Source organism: Haliotis asinina, chromosome 16, assembly GCF_037392515.1.
Source record: "Haliotis asinina isolate JCU_RB_2024 chromosome 16, JCU_Hal_asi_v2, whole genome shotgun sequence".
NCBI classification, from domain to species: domain Eukaryota; kingdom Metazoa; phylum Mollusca; class Gastropoda; order Lepetellida; family Haliotidae; genus Haliotis; species Haliotis asinina.
In genome coordinates this window covers 8,873,941-8,901,494 of record NC_090295.1, presented here as the reverse complement: position 1 = coordinate 8,901,494, position 27,554 = coordinate 8,873,941, and the positions used below count along the sequence as shown (strand labels likewise).

Sequence of the window (27,554 nt, the reverse complement as noted above, 5' to 3'; positions counted from 1 at the left end):
CGAGATGATTAAAGTACCGTTTAAAAGTCCGTATGATACGTCAAAGTTTTATCTTTCAAAACGGCACAAACAGAAGTTGAACATTTACTGTCGTAAAGATAGAATGTGCCGTAAATGATTGAGGCCCTCTGAGGGTTTTAAAAGACGTTCTCTTTCTTTCATCCTGCTTTTCAAAATTGCAACTTGACGTTATTGATTGAATATAACCAAAACGTACATTTTGAGCATTTGGAAAGCAGCAATAAATAGCACAAATACTATTTTCGAAAATACACAACAATTACATTTTCCACTATACGGTCCTCATTATATACAATCCACATGTTCCAAAATGTCGACGGATGCAAAGCAAGCGAAGATGGACATTGATATAACTCCTCATGACAAAGGAGTTCTCAATTGTATATTTAACCCAGGATTGCCGTATGGGGATTATGTAGAAGAGGAAGCACCGCCTGTATATATAAGTGGTTCGTACTGTCACTATTTAGAACGTGAACTTTTAACTCACCTTGACAGGGGTTGATGAAATATAGGTTTACGGCGAACGTTGAATGCATTGTGAATGCATTTTAATGTAACATGAACTTCATGCAAACCAACCCAAGACCTCTTTGGTAAGAGTTTCGCCGTTACCCCACATTGCTTCTTCTGCATATTAGCAGAGGTAACACTAAGTAGTTCAAATTGTATTCAATTTATGGGCTGGCCCGACGCCAGGGCGTCAGTTTTCATTTCAGACAATCAAATAATTGTATCTTACTTGTCCTTAGGCTACTAGATAATTTCCTCTGATGGTTTCAAACTACAAATAAACTTGGATTTCATTTTATATCTGCTTATAGTTTACCTTCTAAATTTTGCAATAATAATATATCGTTCCGTACCATGTTTTCAGGGGAACCACGTTTTCGAGGTATTTCTTTTCCACTTAATTTCTTGCATACCATGAGATGACAGCGCCACCTTTAAACACTGTCTTGTGTACAGAAGCTCCTGTCGCAATCGGAACACAAAATGTTTGAAATGTTCAGCTTTCACAGAAGTTGTGGCCTAATTTCTGTGAAAGTGCGAAAATTCTACTCTAGAACGCATTGCACTTTGAGAACCTTCGTAAATGTGATGATAGCTTTTGAAATAACGCTTGCAACTTGTCAAGCGGACCACCATCTGCTTGAGTGAAAAGCCAAACATAAATATCACATGACTCGAATGGAATGTTGCCTCAGTAATAAAAAAAAAACATTGAACACTGGTCATCTCTTACATATATTTTGTTCATGGTGGATTCGTACCAGGCATGTGACGTCTGTGATCCTTTACAGGGGCTCTGATGCGGAGCGAATAATGTTTCCTGCCAACGGTCTAATTACGAAACCAAGCTGCAAATTGGTCAGAACCCACTCCCTTGACCGTGACGGACAAAGGGACTGGGGTCCTGTCCACATTAGCAGAATTTCTTCACCCTAAAAAATGAGGAGGCCGGATGCCCATCACATGCCATGATTTGAAAATATCCATGGTATTCCTCATCAGATTGTAACAAAATATCCCAGCAGTGTAGTTTTTTGGGTTTTTTTTGATGCCTGGATGGTGTAGTGACTGATCCAATTTGATCCTATTTCTGTGATTTTACCTAGATATTTAATCATGTCCTTTGAAAATATGATGTCCACAAACATGTAGCAAGCCATTTGTTTCATATAAGTCCAAAAGATTGCAAAGCTTTATATTTAGATAGTTTTGCGGGTTGGCCCAGCTGTCATAGCAAACATCATACGTAAATTACATCTTCCTTGCTGTAACTTATGTTTGATGGTATAAACCTACAGGTGTTATTTGTCATCATTCACTTTGTCAGTTAATGAATTTATAACAGGTATAAATAGTGGTAACACCACTAAAATTACTTGACACAGGTTCCTATTTGGCATTTCTCCTGTAAATACTCAACATTATAAATTAAGGTCTGTAGTGGCAGAATTTAAAAAAAAATCCTTCCTACAAAGAATTAACCACCACTGCCTTGATTTGATTGATTGTTGCTCATTATTGGCTAACTAATGGCAGACATCACACAGTTAGTTGCCAGGTGTGCTGTCCTGGGTGACCAGTGAGATTATGTATACACCAGTGCAAAAAATTCTCAAATGTCATTTTTTCACATATTAGACTGTTGAAAGACACAAGACATGGAGCAGGATTATATAGCAGCTGCAGATGAACGGAATATCGTTCTTTTATGTGGATATTGATGGATACATTCCTGAACGAGGTTATAGCCTGACATTGTTGCTATAACTTTCATCTGTCTTAAATTTAATATTTGCAGTTTGTTTTAATTTATTTCTTGTAGCATTCAGCTGAATCTGTATTACAGAAAACATGCACTAGGTCGCGAATAGGGGTGTTGTGAAATATGATTCACGTTGGCAATCTATGCAATGTTTAGATATTAAAATCATGTTAGAAATTCACTGTAAGTATAAGTTGACCATGTGGGGTTTTTTTTCATGAACTTTCAAAATGCATACAAATGTGACAAGGAACTAATTATGTTTATGAGACAAAATATAAAGACGTACACTGACTTTGTTTTTTTTTTAGTCCTAATGTTTTTTATAGCACTGGCAGATGAGTAAACTTTGATTTGTTTTCATAATAACGAAGTAAAATGACTTCATCTTTGTTGATCAGTCTACACATAAACTGTCAATTGCGCATATGGGAGGCGCAGCAAAGATGACAAAACCACTCACGAATTCTGGGATATCATCCGGGTACTCACGGAGAAAAACAATAACAGAAACAGAAACCACCAGTCCACAGAAATTGCTCCGCATCAGTGTCCCTTTCAAATACTACTGCAATGATACTATACCGCGTAGATATGACAAGTTTTATTGTCCCTGCCATGGCGGGCCATGCAGACAAAAAGAATGAATGTGCAAATGATTGCATAACGTACCTGTAAATATGTTTATTTTTAACAAATGTCACATAAGAAACATTAAAATAATCAAGAAAAAATTACCGGTTTGCTTGGCTTTTAATTATGATGATACATTGTATTTGTTGATAAACTGAACCCTTGTGTTGTGTCATTCTTTGTTAAAGGTCACATGCAACCAAAAAATCAAACATAATTAAAACACATTTATCACTTATTCATGACATATAATATACACTGCTGCTTTTAAAAAACAAACACAATTATAAGCGTACAATCGCGATTCAAAAGTGCAATATTTTGTACTTGGGCTTACTTCCCCCGAAATGAAGCCCTCGGGAGAGCAAACCCAGTTATAGCGGGTGGATATGCACTCAAGTGTAACGACGGCTTCCGATTGGCTGTTTCATTTGCTGATATGCTGAGGGTTCATTGTGTGTACAGAAAAATGATCTGTTTGATGGGCATTTTAGAAGTATAGCCAGTCACAAGAAAGTAAGATTCTTTATGGATAAGAACTTCTTTTTGTGTACTTGATGCATCGTTTCAGTATGGATTCATATACTGTTGTCAAACAAAATCCTATACATGAAAAGGAGTCGTTATCCATGAAGAATGTACATAGAGATGTTGGGTTTGGAAAATACCTTTTCTCTGAATTTGCGGTCGATCCAATAAAAAATCATGTCAGTAGAGATGGTAAACTACTGCGTGGCTGGAATCTGTCATTCGTCCAAGTACAAGACAGAACTTGAAACTGACAAGAGTTTGCACCAGTTTCGGTCAGATCCAGTCATAAAAGAAAATAAAAAAATAAATGTAGTTTGTTTGCAACCCACAGACATAAAAACATATCATGTATATCACACGTGCCTAATTACATAATGTGGCAGACACGGGACTCGGGTGCACGAGTCAAATTGCACGTGGTCAATGATTGAAGCTGTGTACTGCATGTTGTCTTTAGCAGACAGGCAGACAGACATATAGGTGTGAATAAACCAGACACTGATCTTTCTCTGTGACAGAGACTGCTTACCACAATCAACAAGTTGTTTTACGTAGCGAGTAGATTATTTACTTGTTTGTGTACACAACCAAGATTAGACTACTGCTCACGACCTTAGACGCTGGGCATGCATACTGTTTCAAGCTACGCGAACCTATTCACTGCGCATGCCTTAGGGGCGCTGCGCAGCACAGCCGTTGAAACCAGTTTTCCCCCCAGCTCTGGGGGGAATTTAGTGAAACTTTTGAACTCCGATTTCGCAGGCTTTTTTTTCATCGCGTTTTTTTTCAACTTTATAGGTTGAATTGACATTTTTTATGATTTGTTTCGGAATACCGAAAGGTACCAGAATCTGCAAAGTTGTATTTTACGTTGCATGTGACCTTTAACAATTCTAGTATATATCAAGTTTTGATTGTCATTTTGTTTGGGGATCAGATGAAACTGTTTCCAGTTCAGGTAACAACAAATCTTCCAGCATCTTATAGCAGTCATCATGTGGTATAATTGGGAAGTAAGTGACTTTTAAGTGAGCAATTTCCCATTGCATGGCTTCTTACAAGCATGACCCCGTGAAGGTCCTGGGGTAGAATAGGCCTTCAGCAACCCATGGATGCCATAAAAGGTGACTATGCTTGTCGTAAGAGGCGACTAACAGGATCGGGTGGTCAGACTAGCTGACTTGGTTGACACATGTCATCGGTTCCCCATTGCGCAGATCGATGCTCATGTTATTGATCACTGGACTGTCTGGTCCAGACTCGATTATTTACAGACCGTCGCCATATAGCTGGAATATTGCTAAGTGCGACGTAAAACTAAACTCGCTCACGCTCGCTCGCTCTTACAAGCATAAACGTTTGTGTACTCAGTTGCATAGGTTCCAGCACAGAAAGAATTCCGCCTATACCACCCTCTATTTACATAGTAAATTTGATCCAAGGGGATTCCTTCTGTGTAATATTCCAACACTGAAATAAGTTCATTTGTTGTTATTATACCTATATATATTTTATTGAAAGTATATTTAGGGTGAAGTATGCATGTCAGTTTGTAACTTTGGTTTGTGATGAGGTGAGGGCATCCTTGATACCTCCAGGGTATATGTTCAGATAAACACATACTCACATTCTCCCAAGTAACTTTATTACCGCCCTTGACTGGTTTGTGAGGAGTATGCGCCGAACACTTACCCTAGGCACCAGTGACTCAGGCTTTTACCTTCTGTCATCTGGTGGTATGACTCAGTGTATCAAGGCCACTTCAGGCTACAGGGAGAATCCTGTTTTTGCAGATTCTTTCCTACCACCTCAGCACCATGGGTCAAGCTGATCAGTGGACAGTGTGATTTGGGCTAACTGGCTCTGACTGACCTTTTGATCCCTTCAGTGACCACTCTCTACACTGAGAGCTTGGTCGTCAGTGACTGCATGGAGGAGGAAGGAAGAGAAGAGTTAGGATGAGATGTCACATACACATTCGGGTCATCTTTTGAGGCAAGTGTGTGAATGTATCTCTGCAGTATTGCTTGAAGTCACTATCCCTGCACAAGAGCCCGACCCTGCATGGTTCCACCTGCTGGGGGAAGCTTGCAGTAGTTAGGTTATGCATTCTACCGTCACTGGCGAGTGAGGTAGTTAATCCTCTGTGATCCATTCTTGCACAATATTATTCGTTATACTGCTTATACAGAGTCGAAAAAACACTGTCTGGAGTCAAGGCAAGCAAATTCCTCCATCAGTTGCAGACACTATTCAGGCTTTGTGGAGGCAATCTACAAATATTCAGTACAAGGATAGATGGGCCTCCTATATGTGCTGGTGATCGGTAAGGGGGATTCTTAAGCCCTTTTCTGACAATCGCTGTGGAGCTAATCCTCCAATCTAGGTCGGAAGGAGGTCTCGATGCTTTGACTGTTCAAGGCTATTCCATGGCTATCTCCGTGTTCTATTCCCAAAGGTATTTATCTAGGGCACAGTATTTTGTAGCATGTGTTGACAGGATCTGTCCAGCAGATTGGTCCCCTGGAGGACTTTTCAGTCATTTTTTCTGCTTGTCCAGCCCTCTGTTTCACAATCTGTCGGGTCTTTCCCTCGAACTGTTGATGTGACAGGTGGCATTTCTTGCGGTGGTAGCGCATGGCAGATGGGTCGGATGTCAGCCGATCCTATGCTCACAGTTTTTCACAAGGCCAGGGTTAGCATTTGGTTGTGAGACTGTTACCATCCTGTGAAAGACAGGCATTTCCCTGCACCCATTGAGCTTCCTGTTCTATCTCAGCCTCCCTCATACCTTTCATCAGGGGTTCAAAACTCCCATCGCCTGACACCCAGGACAAGTCAGTTTTCATTTCAGGCAATCAAATAATGGGATCTTTCTTTTCGGTTTCAAACTGCAAGTGAGCTTGGATTTCATTTCATATCTGCTCAAAATGTAGCTATTAAATTTCATAATTATGATAAATTAAAGTAATCTTTCATTGCTGTTTATCACTTCTCAGTAAACAGTCCACTAACCTTAACATCAAAAACCATGTTGACTTTTTTTCTGTCATGTTTACATCATGATGGTGTCATAAGAATCAGGTGAAGTGGAAAATTAGTCAGGACAAGTTATTTTCTTAAAGTCACTTGCCCTGTGGCAAGCGGCTTTTAAAAAATAACTGAACTTCTTCTCTTCAACATGCTCACATTTTAGTTGTCCGTAAGACAGTCAAGACTTACATGAAAAGAACTAAGGATATCCGTAAGGATAATCAATTGTTCTGCTGTTATTGCGGAGGTAAGGCTCATCTGCCAGCAAACAAGCAAACCAGATCTAGGTGGCTTGTCTCTGCTATATGCATGGGCTATATATACAAAGGCTTGTCACCCTAACTGGATTTGAAAGCTCATTCGGTTAGGGCAGTAGCCACCTCCAAAGCATATGATGCAGGTCTACACTTTGAGGTGATCTGCCATGCACACTTTGAGGTGATCTGCCATGCACACTTTGAGGTGATCTGCCATGCACACTTTGAGGTGATCTGCCATGCACATTCATCCATCATTATCAACTATTCCAAATTATCCACACTCCAGGGAGCGTGCTTGATTTTTCCGCAGCACTGGCACTCATTCAATTTCCCTAGGAAATCTCTGGTTGCTTGGCAAGATATTTCTTTGGTTTTTTGCAATCGCTCCCCTGACTAGGCCTCTTTCTCCTGAAAAGAAGTGTCTGTGTGTTTAAATCTGATATACACTACAAATGTGCTTTTAGGCGTGGCACAGTTCAATCCCTGACCCCGAGTCATGCCTACCGGTAAAGGTCTGGGCTAAAATATTGGTCTTCAGTAATCCATACTTGTTGTAGAAGGCAACCAATGGGATCGGGTGGTCAGACTTGCTGACTTTGTTGACATGTCATCGGTTCCCATTTGCGTAGATCGATGCTCGTGCTGTGGATCACTGGATTGTCTGGTCTGGACTTGATTATTTACAGACCACCACCATATAGCTGGAATATTACTGAATGTGATGTACAATTAAACTCTCACACTCACCCACAGTCATGTCCTTGCCAAATGAACTTCAAAATTCATGTGTCCATGTACATGTACATGTGGCTTTATTCTATATATCGATTAGGAATTGTTTTAGGGTTAGTTTTGCAAGACAGCATGCCATTCCCAGACTTGAGTCTATAGGAGTCTGTCTTATGCATACAGTACCCCAAGGAAGATCTCTCCTGAAAAAGAATTGAACAAACCTGTAGAGGTTGCAGAGTTTTTGAAGAGAGTTCTCTTTTGGGTACGGCCAGCCATTCTTCCAGCATTCAGTCTTCAGTCTGAATTCATTCAACACAGAACATGAGGTATGAGGTTCTAGCTAAGTTACCTGCCCTTGGCTTTTTGGCCCTGTAGAGCTCTTGTAGGGTTGGTCAAACAAGAGAGAAAAGTGTACTTTTTGTTTTGTAAATATTTTATTCAAAATATTGTTACAACAGTTGTAGGAATTTAAAATGGACATTTACATTCTTAAAAAGTAACCCAAGGAGGACTATCTTCAAAGAATATTAAGCCTCTACAGGTTTGTTCAGATTTACTCAGGTCAGTGTTCATGTTAACGCAGAAACATGCATTTTTCATGCCAAAATATAAACCACGCAAAAAATATTTTGTGCTCAGCTTTTGGAAGCATAGTTTCTGATCTACATGATTTTAAAAAGTACCTTAAAACCGCATCATAGAGACAAACAATAAATTTTAACATGATTCAGGATTTACTGAAAATTTCACGTGCAAAAGATTTGGACTACATATTTATAATTTTATTTCTGCATGCACTCATACAAAACCTTCCGCGACCACTGCAGGTGCTTTTCAAAGTTGCTTTTCAAAGTTGCATTTTCAAAGGCTTTTCTTGTTTCAGTGGAGAGTGAAGAAGTGAAACAAGTGAAGGCTCTAGAACTGCAAGCAGTCAAGGCAGCTGAGGCTGGTGACCTTCAAACTGCCCTTGACCTCCTGAATGAAGCTGTGACAAGGGCCCCTGACTGGGCTTCAACCTATAACAACAGAGCTCAAGTTCTTCGCCTTCGGGGAGATGTTCAAGGTATTATTTGTTCAAGGCTATGATCACAGGGTTCACATTTGCTTGAAGAAGTCTGAAATTTGGACATTTTACTTTGAAAAGGCCCTACATTCATGTTATCCTTGAAAGGCCCTAATTGCCATTGATTTGCCATAAAAAGAGTCTATATTTATGAAATCTTGTTGAGGTATGATTTCACAAGCAACTACTACATGATCAATGTACCTTGCATTGGGTGTTTGTTCGTTATGCCAAAGACCGAGGTTCAGTCCCCCTGTAGTCCCTCACTCACTCACTCTCATCGGTCCATCCTCGATATCTCCAGGGTATACGTTCCGATAAGTCTCCACTATACCCTGGACGCATCTACGGCTCTGCCCGATAAATTTATTACCTCCCTTTGCTGGCTCCGCCTTCTCACAGTAGCCAGTCAGCTAGGCCGCTGTTATAACTGATCTTGCCAGTGTCAACAAAGGTAGCGGTCGCAACTGCAAAGGTTTGCTCGCAGTGTGTCCCAGATTTTAGGGAAATCATACAAACAAGCTGACAGGTCCGAAACTTTAAAACAACATATGCAAGAACGCCATCTAACTCTTCCAGAGAACCTCTGCATGGTTTCTGTTGCCAAGTATAATCGGTTAGATAATTCAAACAATGAAAGTGAGTTGTGATTGGTTCGCTCAACTTCCCAGCGTAGACACCTGACTGGATCAAAAGACAGTCAAGGGAGGTAATAAATTTATTGGGCAGAGCCGTAGATGCGTCCAGGGTATAGTGGAGACTTATCGGAACGTATACCCTGGAGATATCGAGGATGTCATCGGTCAGGCTTTAAGACAACTGTGAACCATCTTCCATTAGTCATTATTTCAGAATCGTACATAATTTGAGAAAACTGATGGTGTTTTAAGCGTGAGTGTTTAATTTTATGGCACTGTTATTTTTCAGGAGCACTTGAGGACTTAAATAGAGCTGTAGAGCTGAGTAGGGGACAGGGCAAGGTGTCTTGTCAAGCATACACCCAGATGGGACTTATCCATCGACTGGAAGGTGGGTGATCAACTATTTACCTCCCTCACAAACAGGGTGACATATGAAGTCACTGGTAATACAACCTGTGAAGATATGGGTTAGAATTGGTCTTCAGCGACCCTCTGACTTGGTTGACACATGATCATTTCCCAGTTGTGTACAGCAATGTTTATGATGTTAATCACTGGACTGCCATATTGCTGGAATATTGCTGGAATATTGCTGAGTGTGGTGTTAAATAAGGAACAATTAATCAGTCAGTGGTAAAACACTTGTGGTGGACTGGAAAAGCAGTGTATAACCTCACTTACTTACCCGTGAAGGTCCCGGGGTAGAATAGGCCTTCAGCAACCCATGCTTGCCATAAAAGGTGACTATGCTTGTCGTAAGAGGCGACTAACGGGATTGGGTGGTCAGACTAGCTGACTTGGTTGACACATGTCATCGGTTCCCCATTGCGCAGATCGATGCTCATGTTGTTGATCACTGGATTGTCTGGTCCAGACTCGATTATTTACAGACCGTCGCCATATAGCTGGAATATTGCTAAGTGCGATGTAAAACTAAACTCACTCACTCACTCACTCACACCATTCTTTATTATTGTACTTCAAAGATGGACAGATTAGAAAAAAACATATTTTTGACTTTCTGTATGAAAAATATGTACAAATCATGATGAAGAGTAGTTCTTTGACTCTCCTTCATTCTATTTTCAAATTGTGAAGCTTATGAACTGTTATGTTACTGTATCTTACCCTTGTTTTACGTCCTTCATTGACGGGGTTTTGTAAATGATATTGTTTTATGAATTTAGATCTAGTTTTAGTCACATTATGGCTGAATTATTGCTGATGTGATCATCTATTATAACTCACTCACTCAATGTTTCACAGACTAGTAAAATTTCAGGGGTGGAAAGATTTGTTAGAGCCAGTGTTTTGTGAGCAGATGTAAGAATTCAGATACAACTTTGCAAGCCAACGTTAATAGCTTGTAATTGAAAATTGCTTGTTGTCAATGTGAATTTTACAGAGGATGCAGGTGTTCACATCTTTGTGTATTCCATATTAATTAACACATGTTGTATGATAGTCGTTGACACAAGCTGTTATTGACTACCACTTGAAAATGTCATGTCTGTTCATTCGTTGAAGAATGGACCAACCACTTTATTTAATGTTGTGAGCCCTTGGGGGTTAGGATGTTGAGGTGGGGCTTTTTTGTTCTTATTGCTCTGTGTATTTCTTAAGATATGAGTATGTTATCATTAGGTTTGTATGCTTCATAGTAATATGACCCGTGAAGATCCGAGGTAGAATAGGCCTTCAGCAAACCATGCTTGCCACAAGAGGCAACTATGCTTGTCGCAAGAGGCGACTAACGGGATCGGGTGGTCAGGGACGCTGACTTGGTTGACACATATCATCAGTTCCCAGTTGCGCAGGTCGGTGCACATGCTGTTGATCACTATATTATCTAGTTCAGATTCCATAATTTACAGACCACCACCAAACAGCTGGAATATTGCTGAGTGCGGCATAAAACTAAACTCCCTCAGTCACTCATAGCACTATTTATCAGTGTGGAGATTGATTGATTTTAGTTTAACACCGCAGTCAGAAATTTTCCACCTATATGGCAGCAGCCTGTAAATAATTGAATCAGGGGTGTTGTTAAATACATTGTTAGAAGACACTGTTGTTTAAGACAGTGCAGTGATCAACAGCATGAGCATATATCAGCTTAGAGAAACTGGCAAATCTAGCATATTCAAAGAATTTGATTCATTGATTGATCATTTATTATATTCTGCTAAATACTGTGAATATAAAAGACTAGTTATCACATATCTGAGTAGATCCTTTTTATGGGTCTGTTTTAATTTTTAAAACAAAATCGCATCACAAAAGACCCAGGTTCAATTCCCCACATGGGTACAGTGTGTGCAGCCTATTTCTGGTGCCCCCTCCATGATGCTGCTGAAATATTGCTAAAAGTGGTGTAGAACCATAGACTACTACTCTACTATAATGACAGATTTCAGTCATAGCAAAACTCCAGAGTTGATGTGTAAGAGGAAGGGAGGTTTTTAAGAGACTCTTCAAAAAGTTCAGTTTCTTTATCATTTCACCGTTCATGGTTGACTGTTGCATCACCACCATGGTCACATGCCATGATGTAACTGAACCTGCACCAGTGCATGTGAACAATGGCTCGTGTCACTTTCAAGTGACAGGTTACACCTGATGCAGGCACAGTGAAGTCTCGTTAACTTGACATCGTCCGTTGCACAGCAAATAGTCAGGTTAATGAGGATGTCAGACTAAGTGTATGAGACGAAATTATGTTTATTCAATATGTTGCCAACAAAAGTGTCAGATAAAGCCAACTGTCAGATCAACAGAGGTCGGATTATCGAGACTTGACTGTAACAATAAATTCTCCAACATTGTATAGCTGCCATCATGTGTTTTAATTGGGAAATGTGACTGGAATTAGTATGTTTCTCTCTGCATGAATTGTTACAGCATTATCGTTTAGGTACACAAGCTTGTAACGCTAAAAACTGCCATCAGGGTACCAGTATGTACTTTCACTAACAGAGTCTTAGCAGTATATCCTTTTATATGCTTCTTAGATCCTGTTAGTGACAGTACATACCCGTCCTCGATATCTCCAGGGTATACATTCCGATAAATCTTCACTATACCCTGGATGCATCTATGGTTCAATGATTTTTTATTACCTCCGTTTGCTGGCTCCACATTCTCACAGCAGCCATTCAGCAAAGCTATGTAGGTTTGTTCGCAGATTTTAGGGATATCATACAAATTGCCATGTCTGAAACATTTAAGAAAGATATACAAGAACTGCTTCTAACTCTTTCAGAGAACCTTTGCATGGTTTGTCTTGCCAAATTTAATCAGTCAGATAATTTAAAAAGCAAAAGTGAGTTCTGTCTGGTACACTTAACTTTCCAGCGTTGCAAAACTGAAACAGAATCATTCATCATTTATTATCATGGGCTCAGTTTTCTGTTGAAGGTATCTGATAGTGAGTACTTGCTGAAAATTGCTGAAGAAGTGTGTTTGTTATCAGTAACATTATTTCATCGTGCAACCAAAATTTTTATAGTGCAGCCAAACCTATAAGCCAGATTGCACTTGGTGCAACTGAATGATACATCACCTCTCCCAGTCGTGAGAATTAACAGTCGGTGGACAGCCAGGTGTGCGAGAGAGAGCACAGCACATGTTAATGAATAAAGAACTTTCTTGGTACTTGTGCAAATGCTTCTCCAGGCTGTCCCTTTCTTCCTTCTCTCTATGATTAATATGACATATTGCCACAATGAGTAGCATCGAATCATTCACTGATTACAGGTGATGACACCCAGGCAGTAGAGGACTTCAAGAAAGCTGCCCATCTGGGCAGCGAGTTTGCCAAGCAACAGGTGGTTGCTCTCAACCCCTATGCTGCCATGTGCAACCAGATGCTGAGTGAAGTCATGCAGAAAGTCCGTCAAGGAGAACAGTAGAACCCCATCCAGTCATAGCCAAGTCTTTCACAGTACACAGTAATGTGTATGAAACAAAGATAATTAGTAGATGTAATTAAACTATTGGTACGAAACCAACCATGAGGCAACAGTGTGTTTTGGGTGTTCAGGTTAGGCAAGACTAATTCAGTTTTGTTTTGTCAGAAATGTTTTTCTCAAATGTCTCAATACCAACTCAGATGAACTAAGACAATCACTTTATTTGAAACAAGTATGGAATCACTTACTGCTTTTCTGCATTACCTATACTTACCTATACCTATACACGTGAACATATGAGGCAAAGTACAGAAACATTGACCAATACACGTCTGGTTGAATCCGAATGATTTTAACAACACTTGATGTGTGGTATTGTGTGTTATAAGTTTAGAATATGATACTGCAGCAGTTTTAATGTGTGTCTTAGAAAATCACACAGTGTATTGGCAAGGGCTTTTGTATCTGCTGTAGTTTTTAAAATAATTTACCAGAGCTCATATGATAATACATTTATCCCACAATTTGAAATTCTACATTCTTTGCAACATTTGAATATATCCTGACCAGCAACTGAAAAGCAAATCAGAATTCACGAAAATTGTACCTTTTAGCATGAGTTTGCATTTGATCCCAGTCTAGTATTACTTGTTAAATCCTCTACTGACTCTAACAAACTCTAGTGGAAGGTCACAGTAGGTAACCTTTAAGATTGACCAATCACAACACAGCAGGATTTGATCAAGGAAATACATTGTTTTGATTCTTGGAATTACATTTCTTTTGCTGGTCAGTATATTTTTTACTATCCAGCTGAGATACAGTGTTCCAGCACTTCAGCACTATTTTATTCACTTGTTCCTTTCAAATTCATATAATATTTTTTTATGCTGTGTGGGATTCTAGATTTTGCAGTGGAGGTGGTTTTCAATTCTTTGTTTGGGCTTGAAAGGGATTATCAGTTATGACATTTTATTTGTTTGAGAATATGCTATTGTTATACCACTTTGGTGTAAATTATGAAATCGGGATCGGCTGGTCAGGCTCGCTGACTTGGTTGACACGTCATCGGTTCCCAATTGCGCAGATCAGTGCCCATGTTGTTGATCACTGGATTGCCTGGTCCAGACTCGATTATTTCCAGACCGTCGCCATATAGGTGGAATATTGCTGAGTGCGGTGTAAAACTAAACTCACTCACTGAATTATGAAATATGTGTTTATAGACTGACTGATTGTGATGGTGGTACTGCCTAATTGTGTTATCTAGTTCATTCCAGAGTATTTTCAAGATGTGAGATGTGTTTTATTACACATATATCCATGTTGATATCATGTTGGTGTATGTTTTCTTGGAAAACAATGTAAACTTCTCTATATTTATAGGGATATTCCTCTTATGTTGTTTAGGTAACTGACAGTACCCTCATATGAAAAGTCCAGTATTATACTTGCCTTTGACTAACTTCAGTCAAACATTTTTCTTAATCTCTAGATGATGTGCCTCAACATATGAATGGAACTCAGAACAAAGCTTAATTTAAATTCTTTCTGGACTTAAGTTCAATCAGAGACCATATAATAGAATATTGAAAACTGGAGTGCTGAATTTGCTTAAATTTGCCGCGGAATTCTGAAAACTTTTCCGCGGAATCCAGGAGGGACTGGTAAAACTAGTGGCAGTGTACATGATACACTCAGTTTTGCATTCTTGGTATTTTTATATACAATTCCTTACCAATTCTAACATATTCATATATTTCAGAAACAGTCAAGGTATTATGTTAACCCTAAAGGTATGAAAGACAGTGGGTTACACCATGATTTGCAATATCTTAGAAGCATTTTGGCTTGGACAACTCTCTAGTGTATCATAGGTATACGGATATTGTAGCGCTGAAAAACGTATCGTGGATCAGGACCAAGTAGTGTAACGGAAGGATACATATTAGGAAAATAGGTGATAAACTTGATAGAAACTTTTAAGAAAGGAACATTGAGGCCACAATTTAATAAATATTGAGTTCACTGATGGAGGCGATTACAATCAATATCGACATCCTATCTGAGAAATGTTGTAATTGGAATTGGCTGAAGTTGTTTTGATGTAAAGAAACAAATGCTAACAGAGCTGTTTGGTTCTCCAATCAAATTCCAAGGGATCACTTGCAGTGTGTTAAGTTGTTTTGAGTTGTGAATCAAAATACCAACATGCAAACTGTTTTTGACAATCTTATTACAATGTTGGTTTGTTGTATTTGTTCATATATCAGTCAGATGAATATGAGTGGAATTTTATTTAATGTTGTCTATTGTTAAAATTATCAATTTGATATACAAATTGTATGCACAAATATTTTTGTTGTGAAGAAGGATTCAGTGGAATCAAGTGGCCTTCACATGGCAAAGTAATGTTTGACAACAAATGTTGGTAGAATTTTAAAAGTTGTCAAGACTCGCGTTTTCACACATCAAATACGTTGTCAAAAGTTCTTGCCATTTTAGTGCCATGTCTTTATTGATCTGGCTGGTCACATGACAGTTTTGTTGACTGCGATTGGTTGTTTCTGAACAACATGTGTTTGACAACACTTCACATGACAAACGCAAGTTTGACACCACCAAAAGGTTGATGGAAGAGTTGGTGAGAACAGACAACGATCCTATTTCTCGACAGTAGTTTGACAACTCTGAAATAGGTGTAGTGTGAGTTGTTGGAATGTTCACACTCTCAAACAAAGTCAGACTTATTTTGCCGTGTGAAGGCTGCTTAAGACAGTGATTTTCAGGTTTATATTTGTTTCCACTTCTCCTTGTTGCAGGGTCAGTTGCAGTACTGATGTGAAAATATGTTTGTGTAAAATGTTTTCTATTTGAAACAAATTGTGATATCCTTTCAACATGGTTTGAATGTTAGTGTTATCAGTAAGTCTTCCCAGATTCAGTTTCAGGTGTTTCCATATACAACTGACCATTGTTTACCAGTGCCTTGCATTTACAAATATGTCTATATGCATGATTGTGCCTTGTCCTCTGGCAGCTATGTATAATCAAGATTGATCTGAATAAATTGTTATATATTTAACAGAGTATTTGTAAGGTTCTTGTGTGTTATGAACATGGACTGAACAATAAATGAAGCACAAGTTCTGACAAAATGAAATTTCATAAAAGTAAGCGTTCATGTTTATGTTTTCTATTTAACTTGACAAAAAGCCACGGTTGTGTTTCTTTTGCTGGTCAGTATATAATTACACAAATAACCATGCTTTATATTCATCCTACAGGAATGTAATTGTAAATTCTCAGACTTTTCTTAAATTGATCGACATGTTTTTGTTCTTTAGAAAATGATGGTCTGAACTGATAGACAGTATCAGGACAACAAGAATAGAACAGGTTCTTTCTTGAAGACACACAAACTATCAAATAGTTTGAAACAATAATAATGAATCCTTTTACACATTTCATATTTATTATATTTCTTTGTTTGGGATGTGTGAAGTTAGGTGTCGAAACAAAAGAACTTGTAATCTATCCTCCACACTTACAATCTGCGCCAGCTTAATGCAACACCACAAATCAGTGTCAAGCCTATTTCTCAAGTATAGGTTGAAGTTATTGCATTTTTTAGTGCAGGATCTCTTCATCTGAACTTCTGGAATAGTAAGTTATTAAGATTAGTGGCCAAGCATGATCAAAATCATGCTAAAGAGGTTGATACATTCTTCATGTTCTTATTGTAGGACTTCTACTAATCATAATCACATGAGGTAATATTCTCTTAAGATGGTGTTGATCAGAATTATGGGAACACCGTAAACTTTGATAGTTATTTATGAACTAAAACATGGTAAGGTTTTTTATATTCTAAGGTAAATGCAACTTATTGTATACATAATGATCACTTTAAACGACGTGTTAGAACTAACAACGATGTAACTGATCCAATATTCATTTAGTTTCAGTGAAAAAAAAAATTGTCCAAAATGGTGAAAAACACAATGCTGAAACACACCAGCACCATGTTTGATTCAAATGCCCCAACACAACAGACTAGTGAATATTCAATGAATATTAAATTATTTTCATCACTGCAAGTCTTAACATGTCATTCAAAGTGCCCATTACACACACAAAAAGTTACATTTTTCCCTCATTGTACTAGTACTTGTTTCAGTATATATGTGAAATTTAAAAGTGTTCTCATACTGTTTGTTTGTACCATATAATGAATACACTGTTTAATTCACAGAATTGACTTCAGAAATAGCGGGAATAAATGCCTTGAATGAAGAGTCCCCAGTAGTAGGTAAATAGTAATTTGAAGTACTTGCATTGTGAAACCCATCTGAATATTTTTAATACTATCTAAGGGTTTGTATTGGGCATCACACCGATGAAAAGAAATCTCTACAGCACCATGGCTATATGACCTCATCTGCATATTTATCAGACTGATTTATTACTACGATAACACTGTCCATTTTTCATAAACAGATCTTTAACTTGCAGTATGTTACAAAAGTGCACCTATTACTCAATGTGTGAGACCCTTGAAGGTCTGGATAAGAACTGATCTTCAATAACCCATGCTTGTCATAAGAGGCGACTAACAGGATCGGGTGGTCAGCTCTTTGGCTTTGTTGACATGTCGTCATATCCCAATTGAGAAGTACAGCTGGTATAGTCTTGAGTGTGGAGGAGAACTTAACTCGCTAAAAGTGGGAATGCACAAGTGTCCCAGCCCTGTTGCTAACCAGACCTGTGTCATGACACTTTGACACTGATCCCCTTGATTAGAACTCAATGAGGCAGCATTAGCTTTGCCCTAACCATTCACTATGACACAATGGGAAATGAAGTCTTTATCAGACCGACACTCAAACAAATAACAACCCTCAGATGGATTTGTATAATACAAATATATTAATATATGTGAATATTCTACAAACAAACACCCTATATATGTGTAAACGTGATTGATAATACTGTTTGTTTAGCTGTACACTCCTTAGAGACAAGGTCTGGGGGCTAAGATTAGTTCACATAGATTAAAATAATGGGACTTTGTGTTACTGAACCAAGATCCCTGTTCAGTAGTTAGTTCATGTCATTTGATGTTATATAATGTTATATATCACATGTTATATAATACATCACATTATTATAACATATGATACATCAGGCCCCGATTTCTCGAAACAAACTTAAGTTTTTACTCAACTTTCAAACTGAGTTTGACAATTTGAAACTGCTTTATTTTTTAACTCAGCTGCATTTTTTAAAATAGAAAATGCCCAAACACCTTAAGCAGTATATTCACAAAACTCAAATGGTCTACTATTTTTGAGTTTAATATCAATTTCAGTACATTCTTTGAAATGTACTTCTCTCAGATTTGAGCAAAAACTCGACTTAAGTCAAAACTCAAACTTAAGTTTGTTTCAAGAAATTGGGGCCAGGTATCTCTGGTGTTGATATATCAAATGGCAATGTATGTGTATTTTCACCATTAATTCACAATATAAGTATAATAGAATAAATCATTCGTGTAAATATTCCCAGATCGCATAGCCAGATTTTCATGATTTTACAGAATTATGCATTAACAACATCAAAATTCATTCAAATCCAGATCAACTGAAAATTTTGACACTTGGCAATATAAGCAAGATTGAATCAAACCACTAGCATCGTATAGTATTCAAAAGAAGTTAAAGCAAACCCTTTTTAATCTTTTAGTTGAAAGAACCTGTAAAGCACAGCTTAACTAAAGCCATATGAAAAACCGGGTACACTTTATCTCCTTTTGACCAGTATATTTCTGCTGTGTGAACTTCTGAGAACAATATTGACACTGGTATGTATATAAATAAGTCCATATCACAATATTGATGAGACAGTTAAATACCATTAAAGCATATCCATTAAATGCAACAATATCACAGACTTAAAGCTATTGGTTTAGCAAAATTAACAATCAATAATACTTAAAAATGTGTATATAAATACCTGTATATACATAATATATAAAAACAAACAGTAAAGTGCAAAATACCATATGTGCAAGGTTATGGTGATTCATAATACTGAATACTGCCACTTCATTCAAAAATATACTACCCATCAAAAGTAGCCCACTTTTTTTCATTCAACTGTTCTAAACAAACTTTTGTAAAATATTAGATACTGTTTACACATGAAGTGATGTATTGTAAAATGAGTTAGTAACATTGGAAAGATTATTGTCACGAGTTCAATAAATGATGAAACTAAGTGAAAATGGGAACCATTGTTAACAAAGCTTTAGACCATAAGGTTTGCAATGGATTGCCCCAGATTATTGGAGTAATTTATCTTCGATGTAACCACATATATATACATAACATATAATGAATGTGTTAAGTGAGTTTTAACTTTTGATGGTTAGTATATGTTTCAATAATACTGTTTTAATACTGTGAGCTAATTACCCAAGAGTGTCACTTGGTGCTGTGATGACCACAGAAACACATACTACTGAAAAGAAGTCGAAGACCTTATTCTTTAGCATTAATGTTACAAATCTCACATGACAAGAAAGATTAGGAACAGTGATATCAAAGAAGCATGTGTACTGCTTTTAGTTCTGTTCAGTAGTACATGTCTGAGGCCATTTTGATTTAAGCATTCTGATTACAGACAAAGGCATATTATGCTGAGAATATTGTCATTGAGCAAATCTGTTCAGTGAAAACCACATGGGACAACAAAGACAGTTATGAAATCCAAAGAAACATGTTCACAATGAAAATTGTCCAGATTGTTACTATAGCTACTATTTCTGGATTAATGAATAAAGGTCAAAGAAATGCATTCCCATGTATATAAAGAAGTTTCCAGATAAAGGGGTTTCGGAATAATGAGATTTCTTGCATGAAACAAAATAGGTCATTTTCTTACAGAATACAACCCAAAATATTTGATGATAAGTGAGCAAATTTACATTGAGCAAACACTTTTATCAGCTTAAGAATCTTGTGAGAAACTCGGACCAATCCGTGTTTTAGAGACAGACACTGTCGTAGCAGCATTATGATATACAAAACACTGTTTCTCTTTTAAGAACCAAATATTGATTCAAGACCATAAGAAGCTGAGCAAAGCAAATTTAACTTGTTAATCTGATGTACTGTTAAGCAGATGATGCAAAAATCATAACAGAAAGTGCTTGTGACTGCTAAGACTCACGTGAAAACATTAAGTATTAAAATTATTCCAATATTGGGAGTAGGTGAACATTTATGCTTGCTTTACCTTTCAACAAGATCATTTTAACATAAAGGCCATGTATTGTGCTGTGCAACCACTTTTAGAATTTATCACTGTAATTAAAATTAGCAGATATATAAATGAAAGACTTGAATTGAATTCACAAAATCAGCAACAAGAGAAAAAGAAATATGAGTTGGATCAATGCTACTTGACTTGAGGATGTCTAAAAATGTAGCCTCCAATTTAACTGTTTTGATTTGAACTGATCACACTGAATAAAACAGATGTAAATTCATGTAATACTGGTAATCCAATGTGTTAATCATTACTGACGTACACATTTGTAAAAGAAACATATATAGATACTTCACAAAATGTACAGAATGAGACTAGATATAGTGATTTGAAAACAGTTGTCATATGAAGTCATTCAGATGCCAATACACAAGTTCTTTTTTCAACAAGAGACCAGTGGAATGTCACCAGGAAGCTTTTCAGGGGACTTCACTGATGAAACTTGTCTCAAACCCAGGTCCTTGTTGGTGTGATTGTATTTGTGGAGGGTCGTGGAGTTCTCACGTGGATTGGCAAATCTAGTTGTCACCAGCCCACTAGCTGAGCTAGGGTTGTATGAAGAGGTGTAAGTTGAAGCGAAGTCTCCATGAGTTTCATCAGCAATTTGGTCCCTCCAGCGGTTTTGAAGTTTTTGATACAAGCCAAAGTTTGTGGAAGACCCTGCAATATTGAGGAATAAGTTAATAGAAAATTGACGACTCATCAGGTTTGGGAGCATGGGTAACCAGCAGTGCAGTGGTAAAATTCTGTTTTGGCAAGTTAGAGAAGAAAAAAGTCCTTCATACACTATTGTAATGCACATGTGAGTGAGTGAGTTTGGTTTTACGCTGCACTCAGCAATATTCCAGCAATATGGCGGCGGTCTCTAAATAATCAAGTCTGGACCAGACAATCCAGTGACCAACAACATAAGCATCGATCTGTGCAATTTGGAACCGATGACATGTGTCAACCAAGTCAGTGAGTCTGACCACCCAATCCTGTTACTCGCTTCTTACAACAAGCACAGTCACCTTTTATGGCAAGCATGGGTTGCTGAAGGCCTATTCTACCCCGGGACCTTCACGGGTCGTAATGCACATGTAATGCAGGGGGATATAGTTGTTGCCTCATTCATCTGTAATCATTTTGATTCCGGAGTAAAACTCAGGAAACATTCAATATTGTTTAATAAAATTGGTAAATATAATAAACAGAACCTAAGGTGGTGCTATAGCTATTTACAGATTTTTGTCATTTTATTTTCCTTGGTTTCCATGGAAAAGTTTTTGACTTAGTCTTAAAGAGAGGGGTGGGCTTGTTTCCAGAGCATAACTCGAAAACTGTTCAATATTTTTCTGCAAAAACATGGTGGATATATCAATCAGAACCAAAAAATGTTTCACATATGGATCCTCAGAAGATACGTCATTTTTGTAAAGCTATAATTGTTTTGTGATAAATTAATGAAATGCTTGACAGTTTTCCATATGTTTACTGAGAAAACAACATATGTTTCTTATGCATCTAACAACCCATAATGCAATGATTACCTTGTAGAGGATAGTCAGACTTCTCAGGTGCCCATGAGAGTTCATGGCTGTTCCAGGTTCTTAAATCAGGGAGAGTGTTTTCTCTCCATCTCCCGTTATAGTGCTCGTCATACCAAGACACCATGTTGTTGGAGTAGCGGTTGCCATGGTGATAGAACAAGTTTTGTTGGCCGATTCCTTCATTTTTCAGAAGAGCTGAGCGTCTTATCACAACATCTGGACGATGACTTCCAAAGTTTCTAAAGTCTATCCTGTGAGTGCTGTTGTGTGGGGTATTTCCCTTCTTAAACTGTTAAAATCAGGGAAAGAATTCTGTCAAAAATTGTCATTCAATCTATTCAACTTACACCACTTTTAGCAATATAGTGAACAAATGATCTTGAACATATCTTGATTTAATAACAATGTAAGTAAGACTTCTGCTTTTAAATTGTATAACGTCTTATCATGAGAAATATCTGTCTCGGAAAATTTAAATGTTATGTGAATCGTATCAACATTAATCATTTAATGCTTGTTTGTTTTATTATCTTGGTTCTGATGTACGGCACTAAACGTTTTATGGTGAAGCTACCCGACAGTGTCATTTGAGATGGAAGATAAACTTACCACATTGCGCTCTTCTGACCAGTTTCCGATAAGGACCCCTTGAGAATAGCGTTGTTCTATTCTCCAACCCGGGAGATGCCATTTTCTAGGGTCCCCTTGTGCCATCGTGCGCTGTCAGTATGTGACAACTAGCGAAAAGAGCCGAAAGTGTCACTGTAGTTGTGTGACAGTGATAGTTGCTGTGAAGTTCCTACGCCACGTGGAATAAGCACAGTGGCAAATGTGATATTGCATCACTGCAATTAGACACGACATGTTTTACAATCTAATTTTAAAGCGGCCGTTAACAGACAGTAGCTCACTTAGTCTCTTATGATATTATAAAATGCAATACTCTGTGCACTATTTTGTCACAGCGGACTTTCACGCGTTGTTTGGCGTTGCTATCAACTAGGTTGCTCAAAATACAAAACTACGGACGAAACGAAATATTAGCAGATTACCATGAACCTGCACCCAAAGTCTCTAATTTATTCAGCGGTGCAGAATTTTCGAGTTAATTTGTGTGGTACACTTTCAGAAATTAATAATTTTCCTCTCATTCGTTGCTTATAGTGAGGGGACCGCTCGAAAGAGAATTTGGTTCATGCCAAGGTAAAGTGATTTAGCCTATTTTGGGTATCACGGTGGAAATTCGTCACGACGACCTCAAAGACCGAATGCATAATCCCGAAAACGATCATATTATTGTTCTGGACTATAAATCACTTTGAGAGAGTTTATAAAAGAGAAAATATCAGACGTAATCAAGATTATGATCAAAACATCACATTTTTAACGGATACTGTGCGACCAATGTCCGATTACAAAGCGCCCGTTTCCGCCTCATCAAATGAATACCACTGTAGATAAGTATTGAGACCAGTAAAAATAGTCTTGGCCAGACAATCAAGCGATTCAAAAGGTCCACGACCCTGATAGTAAACCCTCGTCGATCGCCTTTTGAGGCAATCATGGGTTCCAGGAGACCAATATTTACAGAATCTACAAGGGGTTAACTGCTCTTGACTTTATGCCCTTATTATTACCCAATCGAAAACAGAAAAAAACATTCACTGAAACATCCACTGGAAGACTTGTATGTCTGATTATGTCGATTTATAGCGGGGTTTTTAGGTAAACTCACCCCTTCCAAAAGTAACCCGTGAAGGTCCCGGGGTAGAATAGGCCTTCAGCAACCCATGCTTGCCATAAAAGGCGACTATGCTTGTCGTAAGAGGAGACTAACAGGATCGGGAGGTCAGGCTCGCTGTCTTGGTTGACACATGTCATCGGTTCCCAATTACGCAGATCCATGTTCATGCTGTTGATCACTGGATTGTCTGGTCCAGACTCGATTATTTACAGACCGCCTTCATATAGCTGGAATATTGCTGAGTGCGGCGTAAAACTAAACTCACTCACTCACAAAAGTACTAAGTGGAGGGTTGGTTGTCTTGTTGTTTAAGGAATGGTGTGAATTCATGAGAGTGGATGAGTTAAGTTTTACAATCCAGTGACCAACATGATTGCATTTTACGCAGTATTCTAGCACATGGAAGACGGACTGTTAAACCAGACTCATATAATCGGCAGCGTCATACGATGTCGAGTTACGATGACACCAACTCATTGGGATCATTGTGTCAGGCTAGCCTAATCAGTAAGTTTTTACTTTCGATGTCAACAATCCCCGAACCAGATTATTATCCCAAAGCTAATTCAACAAAATGGGGAGTATTCGGATGACAGAAAGCAACAACCATGTACACCATGAACATGTACAGTGTGGTACTGATTTCACCCTTAGGTATCGGTGATCGTACGTTATCAGGAAAGTGATTCAGTAACCTGACTTTCTTCGAAAATATGTAATTTGCAGGAAGAAAATGCTCTGGGCCTAGATTTTCAAAGCTTTCTTAGCGCTAAGATAGTCGTAAATGGCATACATTAACACTATTAACTTACGACTATCTTAGCTCTACGAGAGCTTTGAAAACCTAGCCCTGTGCAGTCTGAGGTATCAGGTTCAAATAGCTCCTAAAGATCCCGACAGCTGATCGCTAGCGCTTTAGGGAGGTTAAAAATTGAAATATGTGTGAGTCGGGGCAGGGACCATCGGTATATGGTCTCTGGTTGGGGTTAATGCTGCTTTAAGCAATATTCCAACAGTATTACGACATGGGCTTCACACACTGTAACCATGAAGGGAATCTAACCGGCGCTTTCGGGGTGACTTGCGAGTCAAAATGTCTAATGCTATTGTGACAAAGGTATCGGCATTGTGACGTCATAACTGTAAATCACTTTGACGTCAATACACCCCTCATCACGCGATGTTTTTACACAATGTCTAATAACAATGTAAACTTATTAACAGTGACATCTTCAGTGGTTCAGTAATAATTAGGAGATAAACATCATGTGTTGGCCGGGTGTTATTGAGTATTTGAAGCACGGGAATGTTTTATACATTCTCAATAACACCCAAATACTCAATAACACCCGGAAATTGGCCAACACATGATGTTTATCGACATTGTAAACAGAAAAGTAAACCAAAGGGGTTTTAGTGTCTGCACTCGTTTACATCGAATACGGACACAGCAGTGAAGTGTCATCAGCTGGCCGTTTCAGCTGGTTCTCATGGTAGCATCTGGATTTGCTCATTTGTGACGTCATTCTAACTTTACGTCACAATATGATTTGAATGACGTCACCACTGTTGATGACACAACAAAACAATTGTTTACGTGTCAATACGCGGTGAACAGTCTTTCAGTTTCCGGGAATCTAATACCATTTAATCATGTTTTTCAAACAATCAGATTACAGAACACAGTAACTTTTGGTTTACAAAGCGATTTATTACCCATATGGGGAAACATAACCTAGCCGCCGCTGTCTCTGAATTTCGTCGTCTGTGGCGTCATTAACCCCCTGGATGCCACAGGGACATATATGTCCTTCCTCTACATCCCTCACTTTGAAGTCCAATAAAATTCTAAATATACCACGCATATATAAACACATCACAGTTTTGGATTCTGCGGAAAATTCCCTGTTTCTTGATACCATCCACTATTATCTCAGACCAATCTAAAGTGCTTAAAATTGCCTTTCAAAATAGGTTTCATCGTAAATGTCGTCATTTTTCAAAGTGTACAAAATCGAGATTCACAGCGTTATTTGCAGTATGTTTTGAAATGTGAAAATCGCATAATTGCCGGGAGTATTGAATTTAAAAAATAGCATATTAATGATCACTGATATCAAGTTTTCATGTAACCAGTAATGATAATTCTGAAACATCGCCGATGAACCCAGAATCGGTTGGGATGTTTTCGACAATACACTTACACGAACGCCGAAGTGCGCTTTCCGCCATATTGGTTAGTGTTTACAACATCACGTTTCGAGAAGGCCGGTATTGAGACGCCTATAACATCACGTATATTTCATAGCCAGCTGCGACAAATGCATCATTGAATTCCCCACACATCTTAGAATCAAATTACAAATGGTCTTTGTCACCAATACCAACTGTGTCTTGATAAAACGAAACGAAAGATAATTGGTATGAAACAAACGCTGTGATCGAAAGACAGCGCGCTTGTTTGAAATGTAAACAAAGAAAAAAAATCCAATTTTACACTGCGTAGCATTTTCGGTAATATTCCAACATTCAGCCGTCTAATCATTGCTTACAATGGCTCAATACGCTTAGAATATTCAGGGGAAGAGTATCGTAGCAAAAAATAGCAAATTAAAAATAGATACAATGAAAGGATTTGGTAATTCATGACAAACTGTCAAACTTTTAGTACAGCGTGACGCCATCAAGTCTTTGAATGTCATTTAGAAGTGAAAATACATAAGAATGAAGATTTTTATGGATATCAACTTCTTTATGAGAGAACACAACGTTTCGGAGTTAATGCTTACTCCTTCATCAGGTGATGTTGTTGTTGTCAGCTTCGGGAATGTTGGAGGTGGAAGGACGTTGTAACTGGGTGAACTTGGTGATGTGGGTAGTTTTCACTTTCTCATGGAGGTGCTGCTTGGTCTTCTCTGCTAAGGACTGGGTCTTGTGGTAGAGGTCAGACTCGAGGGTGTCTTGTAGGTGGCTTCTGCTGGTTTCAATGTCTTTTTGGAGATGGGACTTGTGGCGGCGTAGGTGCTGTATCTGGTGCTTGACTATTCTGGTGCTGGCATTGTGGAGTATCTTGTTGATGGCAGGTGAGCGAGGGACAGGAGATGACAGTTGAAATCCTCTGGGAACGAGGTTGTTGTCTCGGCATCGTAACAGGAAAGTCAGATGATTACTGGTTTTCACAATTTTGCTAATAGAGCGGTTGTACCTGTTGATGGATGTGACTGCATCATCTCCATGTTGATGTCGTATCAAGTCTTTGAATGTCATTTAGAAGTGAAAATACATAAGAATGAAGATTTTTATGGATATCAACTTCTTTATGAGAGAACACAACGTTTCGGAGTTAATGCTTACTCCTTCACCTGATGAAGGAGTAAGCATTAACTCCGAAACGTTGTGTTCTGATGAAGGAGTAAGCATTAACTCCGAAACGTTGTGTTCTCTCATAAAGAAGTTGATATCCATAAAAATCTTCATTCTTAGCGTGACGCCATGACTGACGCAAAATCCCGCAGAACGACAACAGTACTTATCGGCATTTCTGGCTTCTTCCGTCATTTACAATGTAAACGATAAAAACATATAACAATACACAGATAGTCAGAATAATTCTGATTACTTACATCTCACATTTATGTACAAAAGATCTCTGAATCAAGGAAAACGTCCTCGCAAAATCCTGTGTACCCTTCTCAGCGAAGCCGCCAAAGCCAAAGAAATCGGTCATCGGTAGTGATGTCACACGTCAACATTGTTGCACATATTAAGCAATTTCTTTGCGGTGAAGGTCAGTTGAACAAGAGTAAACACAATGCCCATACCATTGCGACTGCACTTTTAGTATTG

The 27,554-nt window shown here is 38.3% G+C and overlaps 3 protein-coding genes across 3 annotated transcripts; 1 reads left to right on the top strand and 2 right to left on the bottom strand.

Annotated features, from left to right (window-relative positions):
• Positions 1–149: 149 nt before the first annotated feature.
• On the top strand, positions 150–16,179 carry LOC137268053 (tetratricopeptide repeat protein 36-like). The gene is made up of 4 exons (XM_067802555.1): positions 150–470; positions 8,369–8,548; positions 9,476–9,577; positions 12,946–16,179. The coding sequence occupies exons 1-4, from the start codon at positions 332–334 to the stop codon at positions 13,098–13,100; spliced, it is 576 nt and encodes a 191-aa protein (XP_067658656.1). The 5' UTR covers positions 150–331; the 3' UTR covers positions 13,101–16,179.
• Positions 16,180–18,010: 1,831 nt separating this feature from the next.
• LOC137268398 (cilia- and flagella-associated protein 107-like) lies at positions 18,011–22,767 on the bottom strand. The gene is made up of 3 exons (XM_067802966.1): positions 22,574–22,767; positions 21,965–22,253; positions 18,011–21,092 (listed from the first exon to the last, which is right to left on the bottom strand). Exons 1-3 carry the CDS (start codon positions 22,676–22,678, stop codon positions 20,815–20,817), a joined length of 672 nt encoding a protein of 223 aa, XP_067659067.1. The 5' UTR covers positions 22,679–22,767; the 3' UTR covers positions 18,011–20,814.
• A 3,737-nt stretch (positions 22,768–26,504) lies between these two features.
• Positions 26,505–26,975, bottom strand: LOC137268807 (uncharacterized). The gene has a single exon (XM_067803372.1). It carries the CDS (start codon positions 26,973–26,975, stop codon positions 26,505–26,507), a length of 471 nt encoding a protein of 156 aa, XP_067659473.1.
• Positions 26,976–27,554: the final 579 nt, after the last annotated feature.